This window comes from Antedon bifida, chromosome 4 (genome assembly GCF_963402885.1).
Source record: "Antedon bifida chromosome 4, ecAntBifi1.1, whole genome shotgun sequence".
Taxonomy (NCBI): Eukaryota; Metazoa; Echinodermata; class Crinoidea; order Comatulida; family Antedonidae; genus Antedon; species Antedon bifida.
Genome location: NC_136229.1, coordinates 3,073,267 through 3,094,373, shown reverse-complemented (window position 1 = coordinate 3,094,373; position 21,107 = coordinate 3,073,267). Strand labels below are relative to the sequence as shown.

Sequence of the window (21,107 nt, the reverse complement as noted above, 5' to 3'; positions counted from 1 at the left end):
GTAGTTAACACTAGAAAATCATTAAACATTAAGCCTGTTTTGCATTCAACATTGAGTTGCGTTGAATTGACCGGAGGCCATGTTGCATCATCAAGAACATGGGACTTTTCCATTTGCGTGTTTCCAAGCTTCAGTTAGCAACACTTCTATGTGAACAATGCTCGATGAACTATGAACAGTCGCGTAAAGATGTGTAAATAATAGTGGTCATCGTTATCATGATTTATTATCAAATTTAACGATTTGAAAATTTAACACAACTTGACGTAATGTTACTGTACGTCGACTGGAAAACGGGTTTTGTGTATATTCCCATCCCAAGTATGATTTCAATTCCTTGTACCTCTGTTATTATAATATCCACCCCCACTGTGCGTTTCTCCTCTACTAATAGGACAGACAGGTAAAGATACATTATTAATAATTATTATTATTTATGGCGAATTAACACATGTGTTTTCCAAAAGGAAATACAGTAGCTGCTGACATTCTCAACCATATTTTTACTTCCTTTTGGAAACACACTGTGTACCGCAAACCTACTGTACAACAAATAGAGATGATAATATTCTAATTTAACATTTTACCTAGTACAGTATAACATAAGTGCTCCAACTTGAACTTTGTGAATTGGCTACTTCAAAAACAACTTTCGATATTACTGTACATTAGCTGTAAGATTCAAGAAATTGTATTGGTCCACTTTATATTAGGATAACGCACAGGCTTCTCAGATAATTTCAGTAACAGTTGCTAGGAACTTAATTAAGATGTTGTACAGTATAAACAGTTGTTTGGTGAAATCGCCATATGGGTTGATAAATTGACTGGATATTTCTCACATGAACAATTATGGCTAAACTTAGCACTAGCATAGCAGCAGCAGAAAGTATTAGTAGCATGCTTTTGTGTACCTCAGCAATTGTTGAAACAAAGCTATATATGAGCTATTAAATACAGTTACAGTTGTTATTTTTATTTTGGGCTCTAAAAAATGATGTGTGGCATGAATGGTAGAGTTTCAGTTTCCAATTTGTTGTGGATTGGAAAGCTTATTGTACTGTACTCTGTATCTGGTGATCATGTTCCATTTTTGGCAGCATTTAAAAAAAATTAAATGAATGATATGATGATATGATATCATTGTCATCCATATAAAGAGTACAGTAAAGTGGTTTAGTGATCTTTTGATGTGTTTTGAGGTGATATTGGGATGAGATTGAAAATTGTTCAACAAAAACTCATTTTCTCTTCCACTTAAATGTAACCCACTTGAAACAATCTTGTTAAAACTTATAGTTACTTGTTTATAAAATTATTGGTGCATATATTGGTTTTCATCTTTATAAGCTTCCTACAGTGACTTTTTATTAATTGTTAATTATATTTCAACCAATCACTAATGGTATTTAGTAACTTACTCTTTAATTAGGAGCCTGATGTTGTAATTTTGACCAGATACTGTAGAACCAAATACAAAATCACTTCCATGCGGGATGTAAAATCTGTATGTATCGCAATGGTCAACTCTCATGCAAAGTAAATCTGCAGTTTCAATCTGCAGACAAATTAAGAAAAATATTAGCGAGTCTAGGCCCGGTTTGATTCCATCTGTTGTGTACCATAAATGTCAATTTAAACTAGTAGAAATGATTAATATGAAATGTGAACGAGACCTAGGTTTATGGCTCCATATCTCCACATGAGACTACTATATTAATGCTCATAGTGAACTAATAATATGACCAACAGATTGCTGGTAATGGCTTAAAATACTACTAGTAGGTCAGTGCTAGAATAGCTCATGAAAAAATAACCAATTCTTTCTTCAATTCCTTCCATCCAGAATTGATAGCTGTTTCTGCTGCCAAGAATATACCGTGCAGTACATACCGTATATATATATGGTATGTTTTTACTGTATGATATGTAGCAGAAACAGGGACATATAATAAGACTTTTCAATTACAGATGTATTGTCCCCAAAAACATGAAAAAATTAAGATTAATTAAATCAAACTTTAAATAGGTTATTTTGTAGTTTTAATAAAGTTAATCCCTTCCGTTAAAAAAAATAATGTTTTCTCATAACAAAATGACAAAATAAATGGTCAATTTCAACCAAAAACCCATTGGCTGGCAGCCAATTTGACTATTTTTTTACTTGAAAATACATTTTTTTCAGGTAAATACATTTTTTTTTCGATTCAATTTTTGTTCAAAGTTGATAACTATTATGTGACATTAAAATGGCATATTCAACAAAAAAATGTTAAAAATTATTTTTCAGGGGGACAATACATCTTTAAGTTTAAATCTAAATTAAGACATACAACATGCAGTAGAGATATTATAGTTAACTGTATTATCTCTATGGAGAAAACAACCAACATTTCACTGTCTGTAGTAAAATTATTTTGCAGACTAAATTTACATTATAATGACATTTTATTACTAATTTTAGTAATAGTAATGTGTGTTTGAACATTTCCATAAAAGGTCATACAGTATTTATACATTAATGTCACTGGTTTAGGAATACTAAAAGAAAAAATATGTTGTTTACATGGTTTATACTGTATTAGTTTGAGGATGGGGGTTATTAGAGGAAGGAGAAGAAAATGGGGTCAAAGGTAGAATACTGATGCCCTAATAAAAAGAACTCGACCAAAACTTTTACATATTTGATGGGATACAACAAAACAGACCTTTAAAATTATAAAAAAAAAAATTATTTAGACAGTGAAAACATAGTTTTTTTATTATGTACTATATTTTCAGTACAATATTGTACAGTAATATTTTTCAAAAAAGTTGTATCTACTATAGTACAGTACAGTACAGGGTAAGTATCAATAAACTCTGCAACAGAACCACAACCGAATTTCAATATACAGTAATTATTATGAAATGGCTGTCACAAAGCAATATGCCCTTTTTGTTTATGCTACAAGTTTACAGTAGGCTAGGCTAGGGTATTCAAATAATCAGTTTGCTATAAAAACAGCATTGATGAGTTGAACCTTTTATTGAAATTGCACAGTTTAAATAGCTAACACAACAGAAATCGGATGCAGCCTCAGTATATCGAGAATTGTATTTCAATTTTATTTAATAATTAGCCTTAATTATGAACGGCATGCTAGCTTTATGTACAATTAACAACTGTAACACTGTGGCCATTACATATCAATTTCCATTACACTATATGGCAGAATTTTATTTGAAGATAATTTATGGAAATGGTAAACCTTTTTTCCCTGTCTCACTTCTATTGGAGAAACATATGCGCTCTGTGCTCATCTTCATCATTCAATCTTGAGCTTCTGAAAGGGAAACATACCCTTAAAATTAAAAACATTCTAGATTCTAAAATATTTACAGACTTAAGTAAAAATGCTTAATACATACTTAATACAACAATATCTTACTGTACTTAAAGATGTATTGTCCCCCAAAAACATGAAAAATGAAGATTAATAAATCAGATTTTGAATAGATTATTTTGTAGTTTTAATAAAGTTAACCACTTCCATAGAAAAAAAACGGAAACAATTTATGTTTTCACTTAAAAAATGACAAAATAAATGGCTAAATTCAACTGGCAGCCAATTTGACTATTTTTTGCTTTAAATTACAGTTTTTTAGGTAAATACATATTTTTTTTGATCCAATTTTTTTTCAAAGTGGATAGCTAATAGGTGACATTAAAATGGCATATTCAACAAAAAAATGTTTAAGGATTATTTTTTCAGGGGGACAATACATCTTTAAGTGTGATTTGTGAATATGGACAACTACTGTACTAACTAGAGTAACCAATGGTCTAGTTTAGTAGTAGATAGTAGTTTGGATATCTGTATGCAAAAACAATACTAGTAAGCCTAGCAGATTTGTATGTAGTTTGTGGCCTCAAGGATAGTAGTTGAGCTCTGTCTACACTATCAAACTTTACAGTATTCAACAAAAAAATGTATGTGTCCCCATATATGGACATGATGATGTCATATCACTACCATATTTGGGCACATCACACTTTTGTTTGATAGTATAAACAGAGCTTTAAATGGTCACAATCATAAATGAACATGTTTGTATCACTAGCTAAATTATACTCTATGAATATCACTGCAATCAAGTTTCCAAGGATACTAAATAAGATGTGTTTTAATAAAGGAAGATAAATTGAGCAATGTATACCAACTATACTATTAATAGCAAGCATACAAGAAATTATAATTTTATATTATTAAGGCAAAGACCATAAATTATTGTACTGTTCTTTAAGGTTGTGTAATTATTGGATGATCTAAATTATTGTGTACAAAGTATGTAATTACATAATAGCTTTATGAAATTAAAAAATCAACAGCTTATAATGTGTTAACTTTACAAAAACTGTATGTATTTTTAAAAAAATCTGTTCAGATTTAATTTGTCATATTATGCTATTTTGAGGAGTCTCTGCTGTTTGGCATCACTTTGCTGTTGATTACTTACAGTAGTTTGTCACTCTAGTAATAGTAGTACTATTTTAATAAATAATAATAATAACCTTATTGTTTCTCTTTTTTAACAGAGGCACTACTGTATCCACAAGGGATGTGCAACAAAATAATATAATAGTACACAGATAATAGTAAACACTTAATTGATTACAATATAAATGAAAGTACAAGTGATTAAAAAGGGAAAGAAAAAAAAAAAAAAACAATACTGAAATTAAAGTACAAATTAAAGTAAAAAGTACTGTATATTTAAATATGTAGTACAAAAATCAATCAAGTAATTAAAAAGTATTATAAATTTCATTGCGTTCTTTCCATGCGATTGTTAAGAATAGTTTACAAAATTTGTCAAAGATATTACCTGTCATTTCATAATTAACATGGGGTATAGATTCTGTTGTTACAATTTGGTATTCGTTATGGATTTCGAGATTGTCAAAAAATAGATGGTGTTTAAGTTCATCAGAGCTTGATGTAAATAGCTACTAGTAGTAGTTTAATAGCTCTATTATTACTACTGTAAAATCATGACTAAAATACTTTTAAAATGTTGGCACCCTTACAAGCAAACATAATGTTTATCATAATTTGAATATGAAATGGCATTAAAACCGATGACAAGGTCTGTTAACAAGTAAAATGCATGCCAGCCCTAGGCTATAGGATTCTGACTCAATTTAAGTGTTATTGTGGGCTTATTTGTGCAGCTTTTGCTAGTACTACTACTATCCTAGCTATGGTCAAATAGATCAGGTCACATCACACTATGTGTTGCTTGCTTGGCATATATTTCATTTCAAACTATAAATCTCAAATGCATCTTAATTATATATTGACATTTAAAATTTAAAACACCATGACTTGCCTTTGAAATTATCATCACAGTAATGACATCATTGCTGTATTATTTTATATAAAATCATAACGAACAAGTTAACATTAAAGGGGAACAAAAAACTTGAAAAAAATTGAACTTGTGGAAGAGAAAATGATTTTTTGTAGAGCAATTTTGAATCTCACCCCAGTATCAACTGCACTGGGTGTTACAAAAAAAGACCATGAAAAACCTCAAAAGATTACTAAACCATTTTACTATACTATATTCTTTCTATAGAAGACAATGATATCATTACACAACCAAATATGAACAACCACCAAATTGGAAACCAATTTTATTTTTAGTTAAATAAAGCTGCAACGCTGACCTTCGTTTATAAACAACTACCGAAATGTTTTCAATCGTTCCTTGGAGTTTTTCTTTAGCTATGTCTTCGTATACATAATCCTACCCGCCTACTTCAGTATAATCACATCCATGGTCTGATAATGTTTTTATGGTCTGTTCTGTACAGGTCAAACAAAATTTATGGATTGCTTGAAAGGTAGTAATAAGATCAATAAAATGAAAGCATAAACTAAAGATCCTGTTGAGTTTATATAGTATTAAAACTTTAAAACCTGCCATTTACCATTCTATGTTAAACTGGCATTGATTTATGATGTCCAGCTGCATGTTTATTTATGTGGTGTTTTGGTTGAACATTGTAATATCATAATTGTAAAGCTCTGTCTACTATTACCAGTAGTGTGATGTACCCAAATATAGTAGTGGTATGCCCAAATATGGTAGTGATATGACATCATCGTCATATGGGCACATCACATTTTTTGTCAGTTTGATAGTGTAGACAGAGCTTTAGAACAGTACTCAGTTTTGTGTGAATTCAATGTATCTGTACATCAGTAGCCAATGGAGCCTCTCTCTAGTATTAGGACCATTTTGGTATGTTTATAAGATTAGATAATTTTTCATAACATAACCCCCCACTTCCCCCTGATTTCTCAGTTTTCCCATTCAATAAAGGAGATAAAATACAGCAACCTTCCTATGTTAGTTTCGTACTATAGATATAGAAAAATTAAATTATGTAAAGCAGTCTCTGCAGTAGAAAACATGATTGGACTTGGACTAGGACTAGTGGATAATGCTCGATTGAACTTTGTATCTTGCAAGTGCAGATGGCTAGTTGTAGAATGACATGTTTAAAAAGTAATGTGTTGTAAAAGTGAACTCTGGCATTATTTCAAGGTTACAATTGCTGACAGATATATTCATTCGGGAATAGAAGTTGGCTGCTTCTAAGCATTGTCATAATAAATTAGTTTTATTTTCAAGCCAGTATGTTATGAATGTTGTTATGAAATTACAGAATTGAAAATAACCTCTTTTGGGATTTGAACCATAGACCATGGCCAGATGGTTTAGCACTGTATGCTATAATTTTTGCATAAAATATCAAATTTATCCAACTGTGAGATTGAACCTTTAGAGTTTGTAGGATGAGGTAGCATGCTGTTTTCTTGTTTGATACGTAATATTTTATTTAGCAAATGATTAATTATAAAACAAGGTCATGTCCCAGTTAATATATCAGTGTGTACTTTGTATTTAAACTGCTTACATATTTAATAATCTAAAGCTCTGTCTACACTATCAAGCTTTATGTGACAAAAAAATATGATGTGCCATATATGGACATGATGGTGTCATATCACTACCATATTTGGGCATATCACTACCATATTTGGGCATATCACTACCATATTTGGGCATATCACTACCATATTTGGGCATATCACTACCATATTTGGGCATATCACTACCATTTAAACATTAATTAATTTAATAAACATTAATGCTGGATATACTGTACAGTACATTCAGAAGAACAGCCAATTAAAGGCGTAATTCCACAAATATGAACTTTTATTTTGAAAATGGTAAATTTATTATTTTAAACCATTTTGTAGTGGCCAGGAATTAGACCTAAATTATTATCCCACATTATTTAAGCATTGTTTTCCTCGCATTAGAAAATATCTCAATTTTAAAATCCATAGCTAGCTATGTTTGCATTGAGAGAGGTATATTACCATAGCAAGGGCAGCTAGCCAGCCAGAATCCAGGGTATTGCAATAGTAATTAGATTTGATGCAGAGGCCTAAATTACTATTGATGTTGATAATGGTGTTTAATCCCTTGTACTGTCATATGAAATATCCAGGCCTAGAAGAATGCAATGGTTAAAGTGCAATGCTAATTTGATCAGAATTTATATAAAATTTGAATACTGTACATTTATTTTAATAACAATCTGTAGTGTAAATCATAAACAGATAAAGTGATTTACAATGCAATTCATTTACCCGAATTCCCAATATGAATTTCACCACACAATAATGGTATTTCAACTTTGGGTTGAAATTTCAAAGATAGAATTGCTTTGCAATGTTATATTAATTGTGCTTTTTACACAAAGTAATTGAGAAAAAACATAGTTACATACTGGAAACCCCTGCTTTGAGACATCTCTATTCAGGGGAGATCCCTGTCAACTCTGTCTACACTGTTTTTTTGACAAAAAAGTGTGATGTGCCTAAAATGGTAGTGATATGCCCAAATATGGTAGTGATATGCTCAAATAGTGATATTACATCATCATGTCCATATGGGCACATCACATTTTTTTATCACATACTATAAAATGTGATAGTGTAGATGGAGCTTTAGAGGATGCTTTGTGGGTCCCCTTAATAGGTAGTTCAAGGAACAGAAATACAATTATTTTCAAACTAAACAAGCATTAGATATCCAAGAAGAAATGTTGAGCAATTAAACAATTTGACCCTTATTCATAGGTTCACTAGAATTTAAATAATTTAAAAAGTAAATCTTACATAGCTATAGCTGAGTGTGTTGGGAATTGGTCTGCCATGTTTTAAACATTAGTGGTTTTAACCACATTTTAAGGGCATCTATGTTTTGTTGCAAATTGACATTTAATGTTCTAAAGAGACATGGGGATAGTTACTGAACTTTGTAACTTTACAGTAACATGTGTTTATTGCAGAAAACTGAAATACTAATGCTTTATTTGTCCATTATCATAATAAAAATAATAATAGAAATTATTTTTAAAGATTGGCAAATATTACTATGATATAAAACAATCGCGTAATATTTTGAAACCATGTCCATTTAATACAGTAATTGAAATATGTACTAATAGGCCTAGTATATTATTAATAAAAGTACAGAAATATGTAGATATGTACTGTAGTAATTACCACTGAAACATGAAAAGTTATTTCAACAAAACTGAAACAGGTTTTTTGTAAATACTGTTGTTAATTGTTTTGTAATTCATCACATATTCCGATTTTAAAATACCATATTAATATATTCTGAAAATATAAGTTTTCTGCAGAAAAGACAACACAGGTAATAAACTATAAGAAACTATCTTTCCAATGTCAAGTATAGACATATGTTACCAAATCTTAACACATGTCAAATCTTCTTCATCAGAGTGTCAAGAATCCCATATGAGATCTGCAAACATTTGATTGCTAAAAATACTTTGACATTTATAACATTTGCCCCTGGCCTAGAAAATTATGAAATTGTAAAATGTGGTTTACCAACCAATTTCATTTAGCATTATCAACCAATTTTAGTAGATTTATTTTTATCTGTTCCAGTCAGATTTTGAATAGCAGAGGTTAGAACCTGAAATACTCTATGTATTTAAAACGATTTGTCTGTTGTCATCAATGTATATATAGTTTGAGTAACCTTTATTCAAGTTCCTTTCTTCAAGTTTGTACTTTTTTTTTTTTTACAGTTGAAAAACCAAAGCCCATGAGAGCCACCCCACCACCGTCCATCCGCCGCACAAGTTCCCTTGATACAATTACAACGTACTTAGGAGGACATTGGCCTAGAGAAACTTATCAACCAAACCAAAAACACCAATCAACACAGGTAAATTATTTATAATGTTACATTTTGCATCGCATGCCGTTCAGTAATAGTTCTATTAAATGGGTCTATTGCATGAATATTATGCAACGAGATGCTGGTGACCGGTGCTCAATGGAAAACCACCATTTTTTGTGCACTGTCTCCACTCCATGGCCAAAATCGGAATGCTGCCATTTTGAATGGCCTAGCCTTCGGTATTGATTAAAGATGGAAGCGGTGGATTAATTTAATAGAAATGTAATACTTTTGAACAGTAGGTGTGTTATAAAACACATAATAAATGACTGTATTAATTGAATTCAACTATTGAACATTCATTATTTGTTCTATTCAACATGAGAACTGGCTTAGTGGTTACGCCGCAACCCATATCCATTATTACACAGGTTCAAGGCACTGATGATGAAAACAAGACAATTCTTGTTTTGGAGAAGTAGGGGATGGGGGTGGTGGGGGTGTAGCCGGTGCTGGTATATAGACATGCTTTATATAGTTAAACATGCTCATGTAGAAAAATTACAGTTAAGACAGTAAAATTCGTACTGTGTTTTGTCGTCAGTTATGTTCGAGCCTTATTCCATTCATTTTAGAGCCTTATTCCATTCATTTTAGAGCCTTTTATTCCATTCATTTTAGAGCCTTTTATTCCATTCATTTTAGAGCCTTTTATTCCATTCATTTTAGAGCCTTATTCCATTCATTTTAGAGCCTTATTCCATTCATTTTAGAGCCTTATTCCATTCATTTCAGGTTTAGTACTGAAGTTGCCTTCATTTAGAATTAACATGTTTACACAGACAGGCTTAATTAAATCGATTGATCCCAAAGGATGTACAGGGCCCACTCTAATCACTGCCCAGCATTTACTGTACACACCATGGTCACACTTATTTGGCTTCAATAACAAGTTTATCTGTGGGTTAAAGCCATGCTATGCATTTTGCTATTTAAGCCTTGTATAAAATTATTATGTACAGTATACCAAACTCCTTCTCAGTTATTTTTAAAAATCCTAACCTGGTTTTTTTAATATAAAAATATATAAATTTATATTTATTAATATATATAATATATTTAATATTTTTATGTGAAATGGTAATTATGCTTTTTATTATCATGGTGATCTAGCAGTCTGTTTTTTAGATAGGTTCAAAGGTTAGATGTTGATGGGGTTAAAGGTCACAATAAAGATATTAGATTTTATGATTGAATTATTAAGAACAACTATAATCCTTAATATAATTTATTAATAATAGTTGTTCTTTAATTATTGTTAATAATTATCAATATCACAACAAAATGCATATTTCTTTAAAAGAGATGTTGACTAGTACAGTAGATAGTACATTGATGAAAACATTTCTTCTGGTTTCGATTCGTATAATAATATAAGTAGTTCTTTGATAGTAAACCAATAAAACTTTCGTTGGCAAGACAGTTTCGTCTAGATAGTACATTGGTTTTAAATACTAGTACAGTATAAGTAACTGATTATTCTTCATCAGCAACAGTATGGTGTGTATCAAATTCTGCTGCCTTGAGCTAGCAGTCTAGTGTTTTCTTCCAACAGGCATGTCGGGTCTGTTATTGATTCGTCTTAATCCTGTTAGCCCTCTGATTCTGTTTGTCTTTTAATAGTTTGCCAAAAATACTTGGACAGGGTCAAAGGTTCCAGCATCATGTAAAAATGGTCTTAACATTTACATTTACATTTACACAATTAATATTATTGTGTCGTGTCCTACTACTACACATTTTTAGTGAGAACATATAATATAAGTAACTACTACTAGATGTCAACTGTATACACACAGTCATTCCAACAGGGTGGAAAACATTCAACATGGCCGCCGTAGTTCAAATAGTGTTTAGTATAATATATAAATAAGCTAAAAAGAACTTTTTCTAAAAAATATTTGTGCATATTTGAGGATTGCTTTAAGAATACTTTATCGCGTTAATACGCTATACATTCTTGTGAGCGCAGACACTGTGCGTGAATCCTTGGGGGCGTATCTAGCATATAGAATGCTTGACCACAGCCGCCATATTGTGTGATCTCGCTCTCCATGAAGAATCACTTTTTGAACTGTGATAACGATCTAGTATGTTGTATAGTGAAACCCAAAGTGATTGATTGATAATAGAAGAAAACATTAAAATGGAGACTCAATTCTTTATGATAAAAAAAATCCACTTTATATATCCAAATTACTGAGTCAGTAACACGTCTTTATTGAAATGTAGACAAATACAGTATTTAGAATGAAAATAAAATTGTTTTCTTTACAGTATAGTAACCTTCACAATTTCTGTGGTAATTATGTAAACATTTGATGGTACTACTACTACTAGTGGATCGCTAAAGAATATTGAGAACCTATTCTATATGGATGACTACTAACCTTTTGGAGGGATTGGTTTCAAAATGTTTTGATGATATAATAAACAGTACTGTACTAGTACAGGCTATAAATAGGCTTTGTGATATGAAAATGAAATTGGGTGACAACGTTAAAAAAAATGAAAAATTTGCAAAAGATGTTGTTCATAATTTTCTTCTAAATATAGAACTTAATATTGACAGATTACAATATTTTATTATGTATGCACATAACGAATAATGGAAAGCATTATAATAATATCAGCAATTTCATTAACCTCAATAGAAGCAAGTTGCCGGTCAATTACACGTTTGAAAACTTTGTCTTATTACAAACACGATCCAATGATTAAGTCATGGAGAAGAAAACCGGCGTAATCATGATTATTTGATGGCGCTATTGTAGCGCTCTTTTGTTCTCGATATTGCGTTTAATCTAATATTTTAGCCACCTGCATTGTTTAATTGTTTTTAAATTAGGCCAAGGTTACTATTAGTACTAAGATGTCCTGGCAGAGCAATTATTTTCCATCCTTATATAGATTGAACTTGAAAAAAAGGAAGAAGAACAAATTAATTGTTACTAGCAGACCAATGAAGAAGTAGTGTGGAAATTATATATTAATTTGTTATTCAATTTTTTGAATTATTTAACATGTGGAACATATTTTCACTATGGTTATTCAGAATCAGATTGATAGATACAGTAGAATACTGTACCTTTGGGCCCAACAAAGTGTTGTTTGAATAGGTGTGTCCCCAGAATATGGATTGGCTATTGTTAAACACATTGCCGCATATTGTTTCAAGGAAGTATCCTCTCAATAGAGGTGTCCCCTAAATAATTATGTACAAAAGGAGAACCAGGCCCCTCCCCTTTTAGGACTAATGTGCAGTCATATAGTATTACAGGCTGGGTTCATTGAATAGCATAATACATAGATACTGTGCCAAGTCATTTATGTGGAGCTGTATGCACATGTCAATGTGACATGCAAGTTCTCCAGGAAAACATAAGAAAATTGGTATGAATGGTAGTTATTGATTAATTTAATTGTACAATGTACAGCCTGCTTTTAACAATGTTGAAAGAGAGAGGAAGCATATGTGTATTGATTATAAGAAAATACAATAGATAATCTACTGTAACCTATGACCTGGGTCATGACCTCCTAATACTTGATTAACCATACACCACAATCCTTTTATTGTTGAGCACAGTGTTATGTTAATATCCAATTAATATTCTTTACAAAATTATACATTGGGCATTTTTGGAATGAAATATTTTTTATTGGCGGGTTCTTCTATATGAACAAAAGAGAAAAAATTAAAAAAAGTAAAATATTAGATTATTCCTCTCATCTAAATCAATATATGTCCTGATCAATTTAGGAGGTTGAAGACTTTTTACACTACCGTATATCCTCGGGTGTGTACTGTAATCCCACTTCCGGTTTAATCCCACCTCCTACTTTATGTCTGATAACAAACTGGCATATCCCCTGGTATAGTCCCAGTATTGACTTTTGGTGTGGATGTACAGTTCAGATGAGTTTTTACTCGAAATACTTGCCAATCATTCTTTTCCTGAACCAGGGTTTCCCCGGGTATAGTCCCACCCTACAAAGTTGTTCTATGTGGGTGGGATTATACCAGAGGATACGGTATCGGTATTAGTATTGTGTTATGAGGTACCATATCATGTAAAAACTAAGCATAAAAACTGTGTGGTGATGGGCATGGTGTATTTCCTATCATCGGTGCAAAACAGTAAGTGGTAAACAATATATATCAAACATTTGTCTTTGGTTACAATTTTGTTATTTTATTTTTTATTTGAGTCTGTTTTGTCTTTTAAATTCATTTAAATTTTATTTGTTTTGTTTTTATTTTCATTTTCAGACTGAAGATTTAGACAAAAAAGGATCACATAAAAGATCATCGTCATGGGGAAGTGCAGAGTTAAAAGAAGTATGTTTTTATTATATTTTTTCCAGTACTTTTATACTTATAGGTCAAGACAAAGATCTGACAAGGCATTCATTCCTTCATACATTCCTCCTATCGTGTTATTCCATTTGTGCTATTCCATTTGTGCTAATCCATTCTTCTAATATCAATTCTACCATTCTTTTATTAATATTATTCATTCACTATTCTGTTCATTCTTCTACCATTCATTTATTCTTCTACTATCTTCTACCATCCATTCATTCACTTTTCTACTAATCTACAGTATTCATTCTCCTACCATTCATTCATTCTTCTGCCATTCATTCTTTTATTCTACCATTCATTCTTTTATTCTACCATTTATTCATTCATGAATTTTGCAACATCCATGTACATTCATTCATTTTTATACCATTCTTTCCATTCATTCTGCAACCATCCATGTACATTCATTCATTTTTATACCATTCCATTCATTCTTCAACCATCCATGTACATTCATTCATTCTTCTACCATTCATTCATTCTTCAACCATCCATGTACATTCATTCATTCTTCTACCATTCATTCATTCTTCTACCATTCATTCATTCTTCAACCATCCATGTACATTCATTCATTCTTCTACCATCCATGTACATTCATTCATTCTTCTACCATTCATTCATTCTTCAACCATCCATTCATTCTTCAACCATCCATATACATTCACTCATTTTTCTACCATTCATTTAATCTTTACCCATCCATGTACATTTATTCTTCTACAATTCCATTCATTTTATTTCATCATTTATTAGATTACAATATTATTTATTCAGTGTCTACCATTTCTTTCTATTTTTACTTATTTTTTTACTTTATTTTTCAATACTATACTTTTATAATATATTAATGACAACTTTTTATAAAAACATATTTTATGAAAAATCAGCAAATCTTGACTCAACGTTATTCTATAGTGACTAATAAATAATTGAATCTTTTTGATACACACTCACTAAAGTATGATGATGTTTGATGTTACCTCCTGAGCTTAAGTTGATCAAATATATTTTACGGTTGACGTGAACATAAATCCATACAGTAAGCTTGTACATGAGTCTAGGATGAAATGTTAATTTCTTACTGACTATTATTACACAATGCACATTTCTATGCTTTCATTTTAAATTATCGAAAGCTTTTATATTTTATTTTACAGTGTGTTTTGTACTGTATTATTACTATACTATCAATTCTCTACCAAAAACATGGATTTATGATTTTAAAAATGTCTTTATTGCTATTTGGAGAGGCTTTTGGCTGTATGGGGAACCACACACACACACACATATGTGTATGGGGAGCCATACACATTCAAATTATGTGTATGGGGAGCCATACACATTCAAATTATGTGTATGGGAAGCCATGCAATACAAATTATATGCAAGGAGAACCTCTACAAATTGAGAAAATAAACCCTACTGTATGGGGAAGGCTGAAATGAATTAAACATTATATGTATTTATTATGTGTTGTCCAAATCAACTGATTGAGTTTTAAACATGGTTATGGTAATCATTTTTCTAAAGGGTCATGTCAAAAATATACTACAGTTACTGCAGTAATTACATTTTTACTGCATTAATGTCTTATCTTGTTCACTGTAATTAAACAATGCATATTATTATAGGCCAAAAAAGCTAAATAATTTCATAAAAAGAGTAAAGAATAAACAAAATATAGTTACTGCAATAACTGCAGTAGAATAATTTTGACATAGTCTGTTACTATGAGTAATGATTTTGATCTTTTCAGAAATTAAAACAACAAAGAAGGAAAGTTAGTCGCAACAGTCCAAGTTCTAATAGCCGTGCCTCGCCAATCCCAGCTAACCATTCTGCGGGTCAGAACTCTAATTCTCAAAGCCGTTCCATTGCAATCCCGGTGCCACGAACTCAAGCAGTGCGAATGCGCGGGAGTAGCAGTGTAGAAGGTTTAAATCAAGAGATAGAAACGCTTGTATTAAATGGCGTGGAAGAAGACATTGGAAAGGTATGTATTGTACAACCAGTGATGTGCCCAAATATGGCAGTAATGTGCTCAAATATATTAGTGATATGACAATATATGTGCACATCACATTTGTTGTCACATAAAGTTTGATAGTGTAGGCAGAGCTTTAGTCTGACTTCTATGCTGGCTTTTATTATTATTATACAAGTGTTCTTTAGTTTAGTTAGTTATAGTAGTCAGACCGACTAATACCCTTATTTGAACCATCTTGGATAGTCCACTGGTAGTTTAAATTTTGAACGAGAACATAAAATGACATCACATGACTACCAATCCAAGGATAAAAAATGTTTTGGAGGATAACCGGCCATTTTTGACATCGGTGGATTGCAACGACGACCACAAGAATGTTGTGCATGGAAACGATCCGATTAATTGTGATTGCCTTCTAGCCTAGGCCTACAAAGCTACGGCCTAGTCTAGGCCCACAAAGCCAATGCCTAGCTAGGCCCACAAAGCCAAGGCTTAGTCTAGGCCTTTTAGGCCCACAAAGCCAAGGCCTAGTCCAGGCCTACAAACATTTTTGGTAGGTTTATGTAACAGATATTTGCCTTCAAAGTAAAATGTTATTATAACCTCATTAGGAATTTTATTTTTTTTTTGTGTGATTATATTTTTATAGTTCTAATTAAGGGTGGATCTCAAATGTTACACATACTGTACATCTAAGTAATCAATATACCATTTTTATAGTTATAGAGTGGATCTCAAATGTTATACATACATCTAAGCAATCAATATACAGTATCTGTATACATTTTTTTATAAACTCATTTAAAAAATGTGTTTCAACAAATGCTGCCTGTTCTTTGTACTGTGAGTGTTACATTCTGTATGATATATCGTTCTATTTATAAATTAGGTCAGAAAATCCAATTATGAAATTGGCGCTGTACTGGCCGACTTTTCTAAAGTTTTGACACTAAATCAATTGCATGTTTAGCACCGTTCTTTTACGTTTATAACATCGGGAGAACTGGATTCCCGGAAGGTTATAATGGTATTCAGATTAACCATTAAAAAATACCAACATTTGCTACGAAACGGTAACGCTGACAAACAAATTAGTTAATTGAAATCAACTAATCAAAAGTGATTACACAAAGGTGGAATTAAAATGTATTCATAAATATATGAAATTAAGTTAAATCAATATTACAAAATAATTTCTAAAGAAAGCAAATTTAATAGTGATGTTGTTGTATCAAATATCTTAATAATGTACAATAAAAAATGATTTAATGTAATGTTATGAAATATTTTGGGCATGTTGTAATAGCAGTTTAGATGGCTCATTGCCTACAGTATAAACAGTAAAACCAGTGTACTAACTACTGACTGACATGCAGAAAAGCCTAATTGTGGTATTTTGACTATCTTCTGAGTAGGTAAAGCCAATTTCAGCATCAACATATTTGACAATAATTTCTTTCTTGGTTTGAGTACATATCTGTGTATGTCTTTGTATGCCTACCAGCACCAGTAACAACATAAATATTTGTCATCATGTCATATTTCGAGAAAATCTCAAACTAAGTTCCGCTGCTCGCTCATTGCTTTATATTTAATGAGCTCAATAAATCATCCGTGTAAATGTAAGTGTGGAAAATACCAGGCAAGTACTAGCCTGTCTCTCAATGTGATCAGATGGTCGTAGCACACTAGTTTAGGCAACTTTTCAATACTATTTATCATTAAAAACATTTTTTTTTATCATGATCTGTGAATTAATTTTGGCCAAAATGTATGAGATCAGATGGTCATTGGACTGTCAAACTCATGAAATATGTGGCTAAACCTTTAATAATTTTAAGGATTGTTTTTCTATCATGAAATTTAACATATCGCCAGCTTTTCAGACACGATACTCATTTAATGTCAATTACAAGTCATCTAACTTTGATATATAAACCGAAATCCATCAGATGAGCCACGCTAATGAATGAGTCATCCGCTTGCGTTACTTGGAATGAATCTGAGGAACGTGGGCATTCTACAGACGTGTACAATCATATGTTGAAGATAAAACTCAATCAAATAAATTGACAAGTATTTCTGAAATGTGCACTAAATGAAATATATTTGTCTTGTTAAAGTACAAATTATATTCAGAAATATTGAAATGTATTACAATACAGTGCTATAGATACAAAACATTGACAAACTCATAAAGATTCAAGAATCATTGGTTGGTTAGTATGTTTGATTCAATAAAGAAACAACAATCAGACATGTAAAAACCTAAAATTCACAATGATTCATTACATTTTGCAGCAGAAATATGTGTCAGCTGCAGTTACACTTTATGATTACAATAAATGATTTCCTAAATACAAAAATAAATTACAAATGAACTGATTTTCATCATTGATGTACAGTAGAAACATGTTTTATTGTGCGGCCTTCCATACAACCAGCATAATGTCTAAACCCTACCCTAAGAAGCCATGTTGTAATCTTTCCTCTTGATGTTCAGTACTGTATCTCCACATAGCATTGTCTAGGATGACCTACTGATACAGGCATCACATGTGATACATATGTAACACTCTGTTATAGAATTTTCTTTTGATACTGGACAAAGAATAGAAAAGTATTTTTCCACAAGAATATTACTGTACATCATAATCTATTTTTAGAATTACATATAGTAATTTAACCTTTTTTTGTCAATCAAAATGATATACATCATTATGCAGAATGAGATTTCTTTACATACAAAAATTGTGTTTTGTTGCGCCAACGTTTTGATTAATTGAAGTTGACTATTTCTTTTCATTAGTAATATTGTCTTGACAAACTAAAATTTCAGCTCAGTGACCTTCAAAATAATGATGATGTGTGATATTTATATTACATCGAAATTATATGCATAGATATTAATTTTAGAATTTATATTTTAAAAATCTATGTTTTGTATTTATTTCTAATTGATTCCTGTGTGGTTATATTATAGTGTTAAAGCAATAAAATGTTCATACTTATAATATTAATAAGTTTGTTTGCCTGGAGATGATAAATTTTTAATATTCATGTCTCTTTTGATTGTTTAAAAACACTGAGAAATAAATAATTGAGTTGTCAATGGGAAATCTGCTTAACTCTTAACACAAGTAAAACATCCCACAGCAATTCCTCAGTATGGGTCTCTAGCATTACCCCAAATGGGCCTCTAGAATAAGCCCGAAACGTTGTACTCTATCACTAAAACCAAATCTGATACTCGCGACGTTCGAGCCAGGTATCATTTATTTCTCTTTCGGCTATGTTTCTTGGACAGCCGAATGTTACGTTCAAGAAATTTCAGCCATTTTCTCTGAGTCGCAGAAAGGTCACCACAAATTCACTGAAGTGGTGCTCACCCATTGTTGGAGGAAACTGCTTGTCTTCTCGGATAAGGACTAAGGATAAGGAAACTGTAGCTCATGTGCACTTTAAAGAACCTAGTACATCTTTCGAGACGAGTAGGGAGTTTCCCCGTTGTACTAGTACATCACAGGCACTTATCATAACTGGGCCCTCTGGGACTAGTAGTAGACTAGTCTTTGACTGAAGAGGCCGCCCAGTATACATAAAATATTTCAATATATTGTAATGATTTTATTTGTTTATTTTACAGCCTCAGGTTCACACCCCAGATGGACATCGTGCACCATTCCCAGGAATTCGTAGCAAGAAGATGTGCGACAGCGACACCCAGACGCAGAATAGTAATTACAGCAACGAAGAAAGTAGTGACGGAAGTCGTTCAGCTAGCCGCAGCTATTCAGAATCCCCACCTATGGAAGGCTCGCAGCCATCTAGCAGGGCTAGTTCATCCGGTCCAATTGAACAGAAGAATGAAAAAGGTTTGTTTTATTGAGTTTCCACAAATAATACATATATTTCTTTATAAATCATTCAGTATATATAAATGTGGATGGTGGTCAAAATAGAAAAAACATTACAATGAGGTTAATAAATAAATTTACTTTAACTTAGTATGTAAAAAGACTCGCCTAAAATCGGTTTCAATCAGTTCTGGTTTAAATGGTTACTTATTGGGAGAGGAGAACCCCCTTCCTAGGAATCATGCACAAATACTGTGTCATATTTGTAGAATACCTTGATATGATTACAGTCTATATTATGTTATCTCTTAAAATGATACTTCTTTGTCATCAATACTTACACTTAGTGTCTACCAGCATTTTTTGACTTTAGAACATTTATATTTTCAGGTGATACATCACCCGATTTGATCTCAGGTACTAAATATGCATCTTCACCAGGTGTTAACAAATCTTATCTGTTAACAAGAGAACCACCAGAGGGATGTGAAAAGGTTCTCAAAACTTTCTCTGATCCCATGTAAGTTTTTAAAATTTTATTTTCACACTATCCAAAAAGTAAACATTTCGAAACCAAGTCTCATTGGACGATATCTGATCACATGGCTTGGTACTACTCCACTTGCTGGCTGAGGCAGGTACAGACTTTGTTTTCACTGTTAGTGTTATCATATCATGTTTATGTGAGATTAGATCACTGTTGTCACTGTTTGATGTAACTGCACTGTAAAATACACATGAAGAAAATGAGGAATTTCAGCTCCCAACATAACATAATATACTGTATTCAGAATAAGTACAATAAATATAAATCGGCTATTGAATATGGGTTATTAATTAACAATATGTTTAGTTTCAGATACAAAGTTTGATATGATGATTCTACTATTCATAATTAATATGGTTTTTATTCTTTAATAGACATCCAATGTTTGAGGTTGATCAGAACAATGGACTGTGTCCAGACAAGACTAAAGTTTATTTCTGCCCTAAAGGTCAGGGTTTGTCCGCCTTCTGTCCACTACCCAACCTACCTGGTGAATTCACAAAAACACTACTACAAAACAACAACATTGCTGTTGACGACCAGAAGTGAGAGTTGTCTGGTCCAGTTTAGATTGGCTTGGTCTAGGTCAGACTGGCTGGTCTGGTGCAGTTTGGAAATATCCAGAATAATTTGGTCTTGTTGAAACTGGATTGATCTAGTGCAGACTGGCTTGATCTTGTTTAGATTTTCTTGATCTCATTCAAACTGGCCTGATCTTGTTTAAACTGGCTTGCTCTTGTTCAGACTGCCTTGCTCTTGTTCAAACTGGCTTGCTCAAGTTCAAACTGGCTTTATCTTGTTCAGACTGGCTTTATCTTGTTCAGACTGGCTTAATCAAGTTCAGACTGATTTGATCTAGTGCAGACCACTGGCATTGTGAAACACTTACAGAATTACAAATCCCTTTTATTCAGTTGAAGAACAAAGAAATGTACCATCTTTCTATTGTGAATGGGAATTATTCAAAAACAACATGTAATATAACATACAGTAGGT

General features: G+C 31.8%; 1 protein-coding gene across 1 annotated transcript in view; it reads left to right on the top strand.

The window, feature by feature from the left end:
* The window catches only part of LOC144840442 (protein FAM117B-like), a 28,639-nt gene extending 7,532 nt beyond the window's left edge, over nucleotides 1–21,107 (top strand). Inside the window, exons 2-7 of the mRNA XM_078696254.1 lie at nucleotides 9,194–9,333; nucleotides 13,622–13,690; nucleotides 15,477–15,713; nucleotides 19,354–19,582; nucleotides 19,955–20,084; nucleotides 20,486–21,107. Of these exons, the coding sequence (XP_078552380.1) occupies nucleotides 9,194–9,333; nucleotides 13,622–13,690; nucleotides 15,477–15,713; nucleotides 19,354–19,582; nucleotides 19,955–20,084; nucleotides 20,486–20,660 (980 nt within the window). The 3' untranslated portion in view covers nucleotides 20,661–21,107. The remainder of the gene's footprint in view (nucleotides 1–9,193; nucleotides 9,334–13,621; nucleotides 13,691–15,476; nucleotides 15,714–19,353; nucleotides 19,583–19,954; nucleotides 20,085–20,485) is intronic.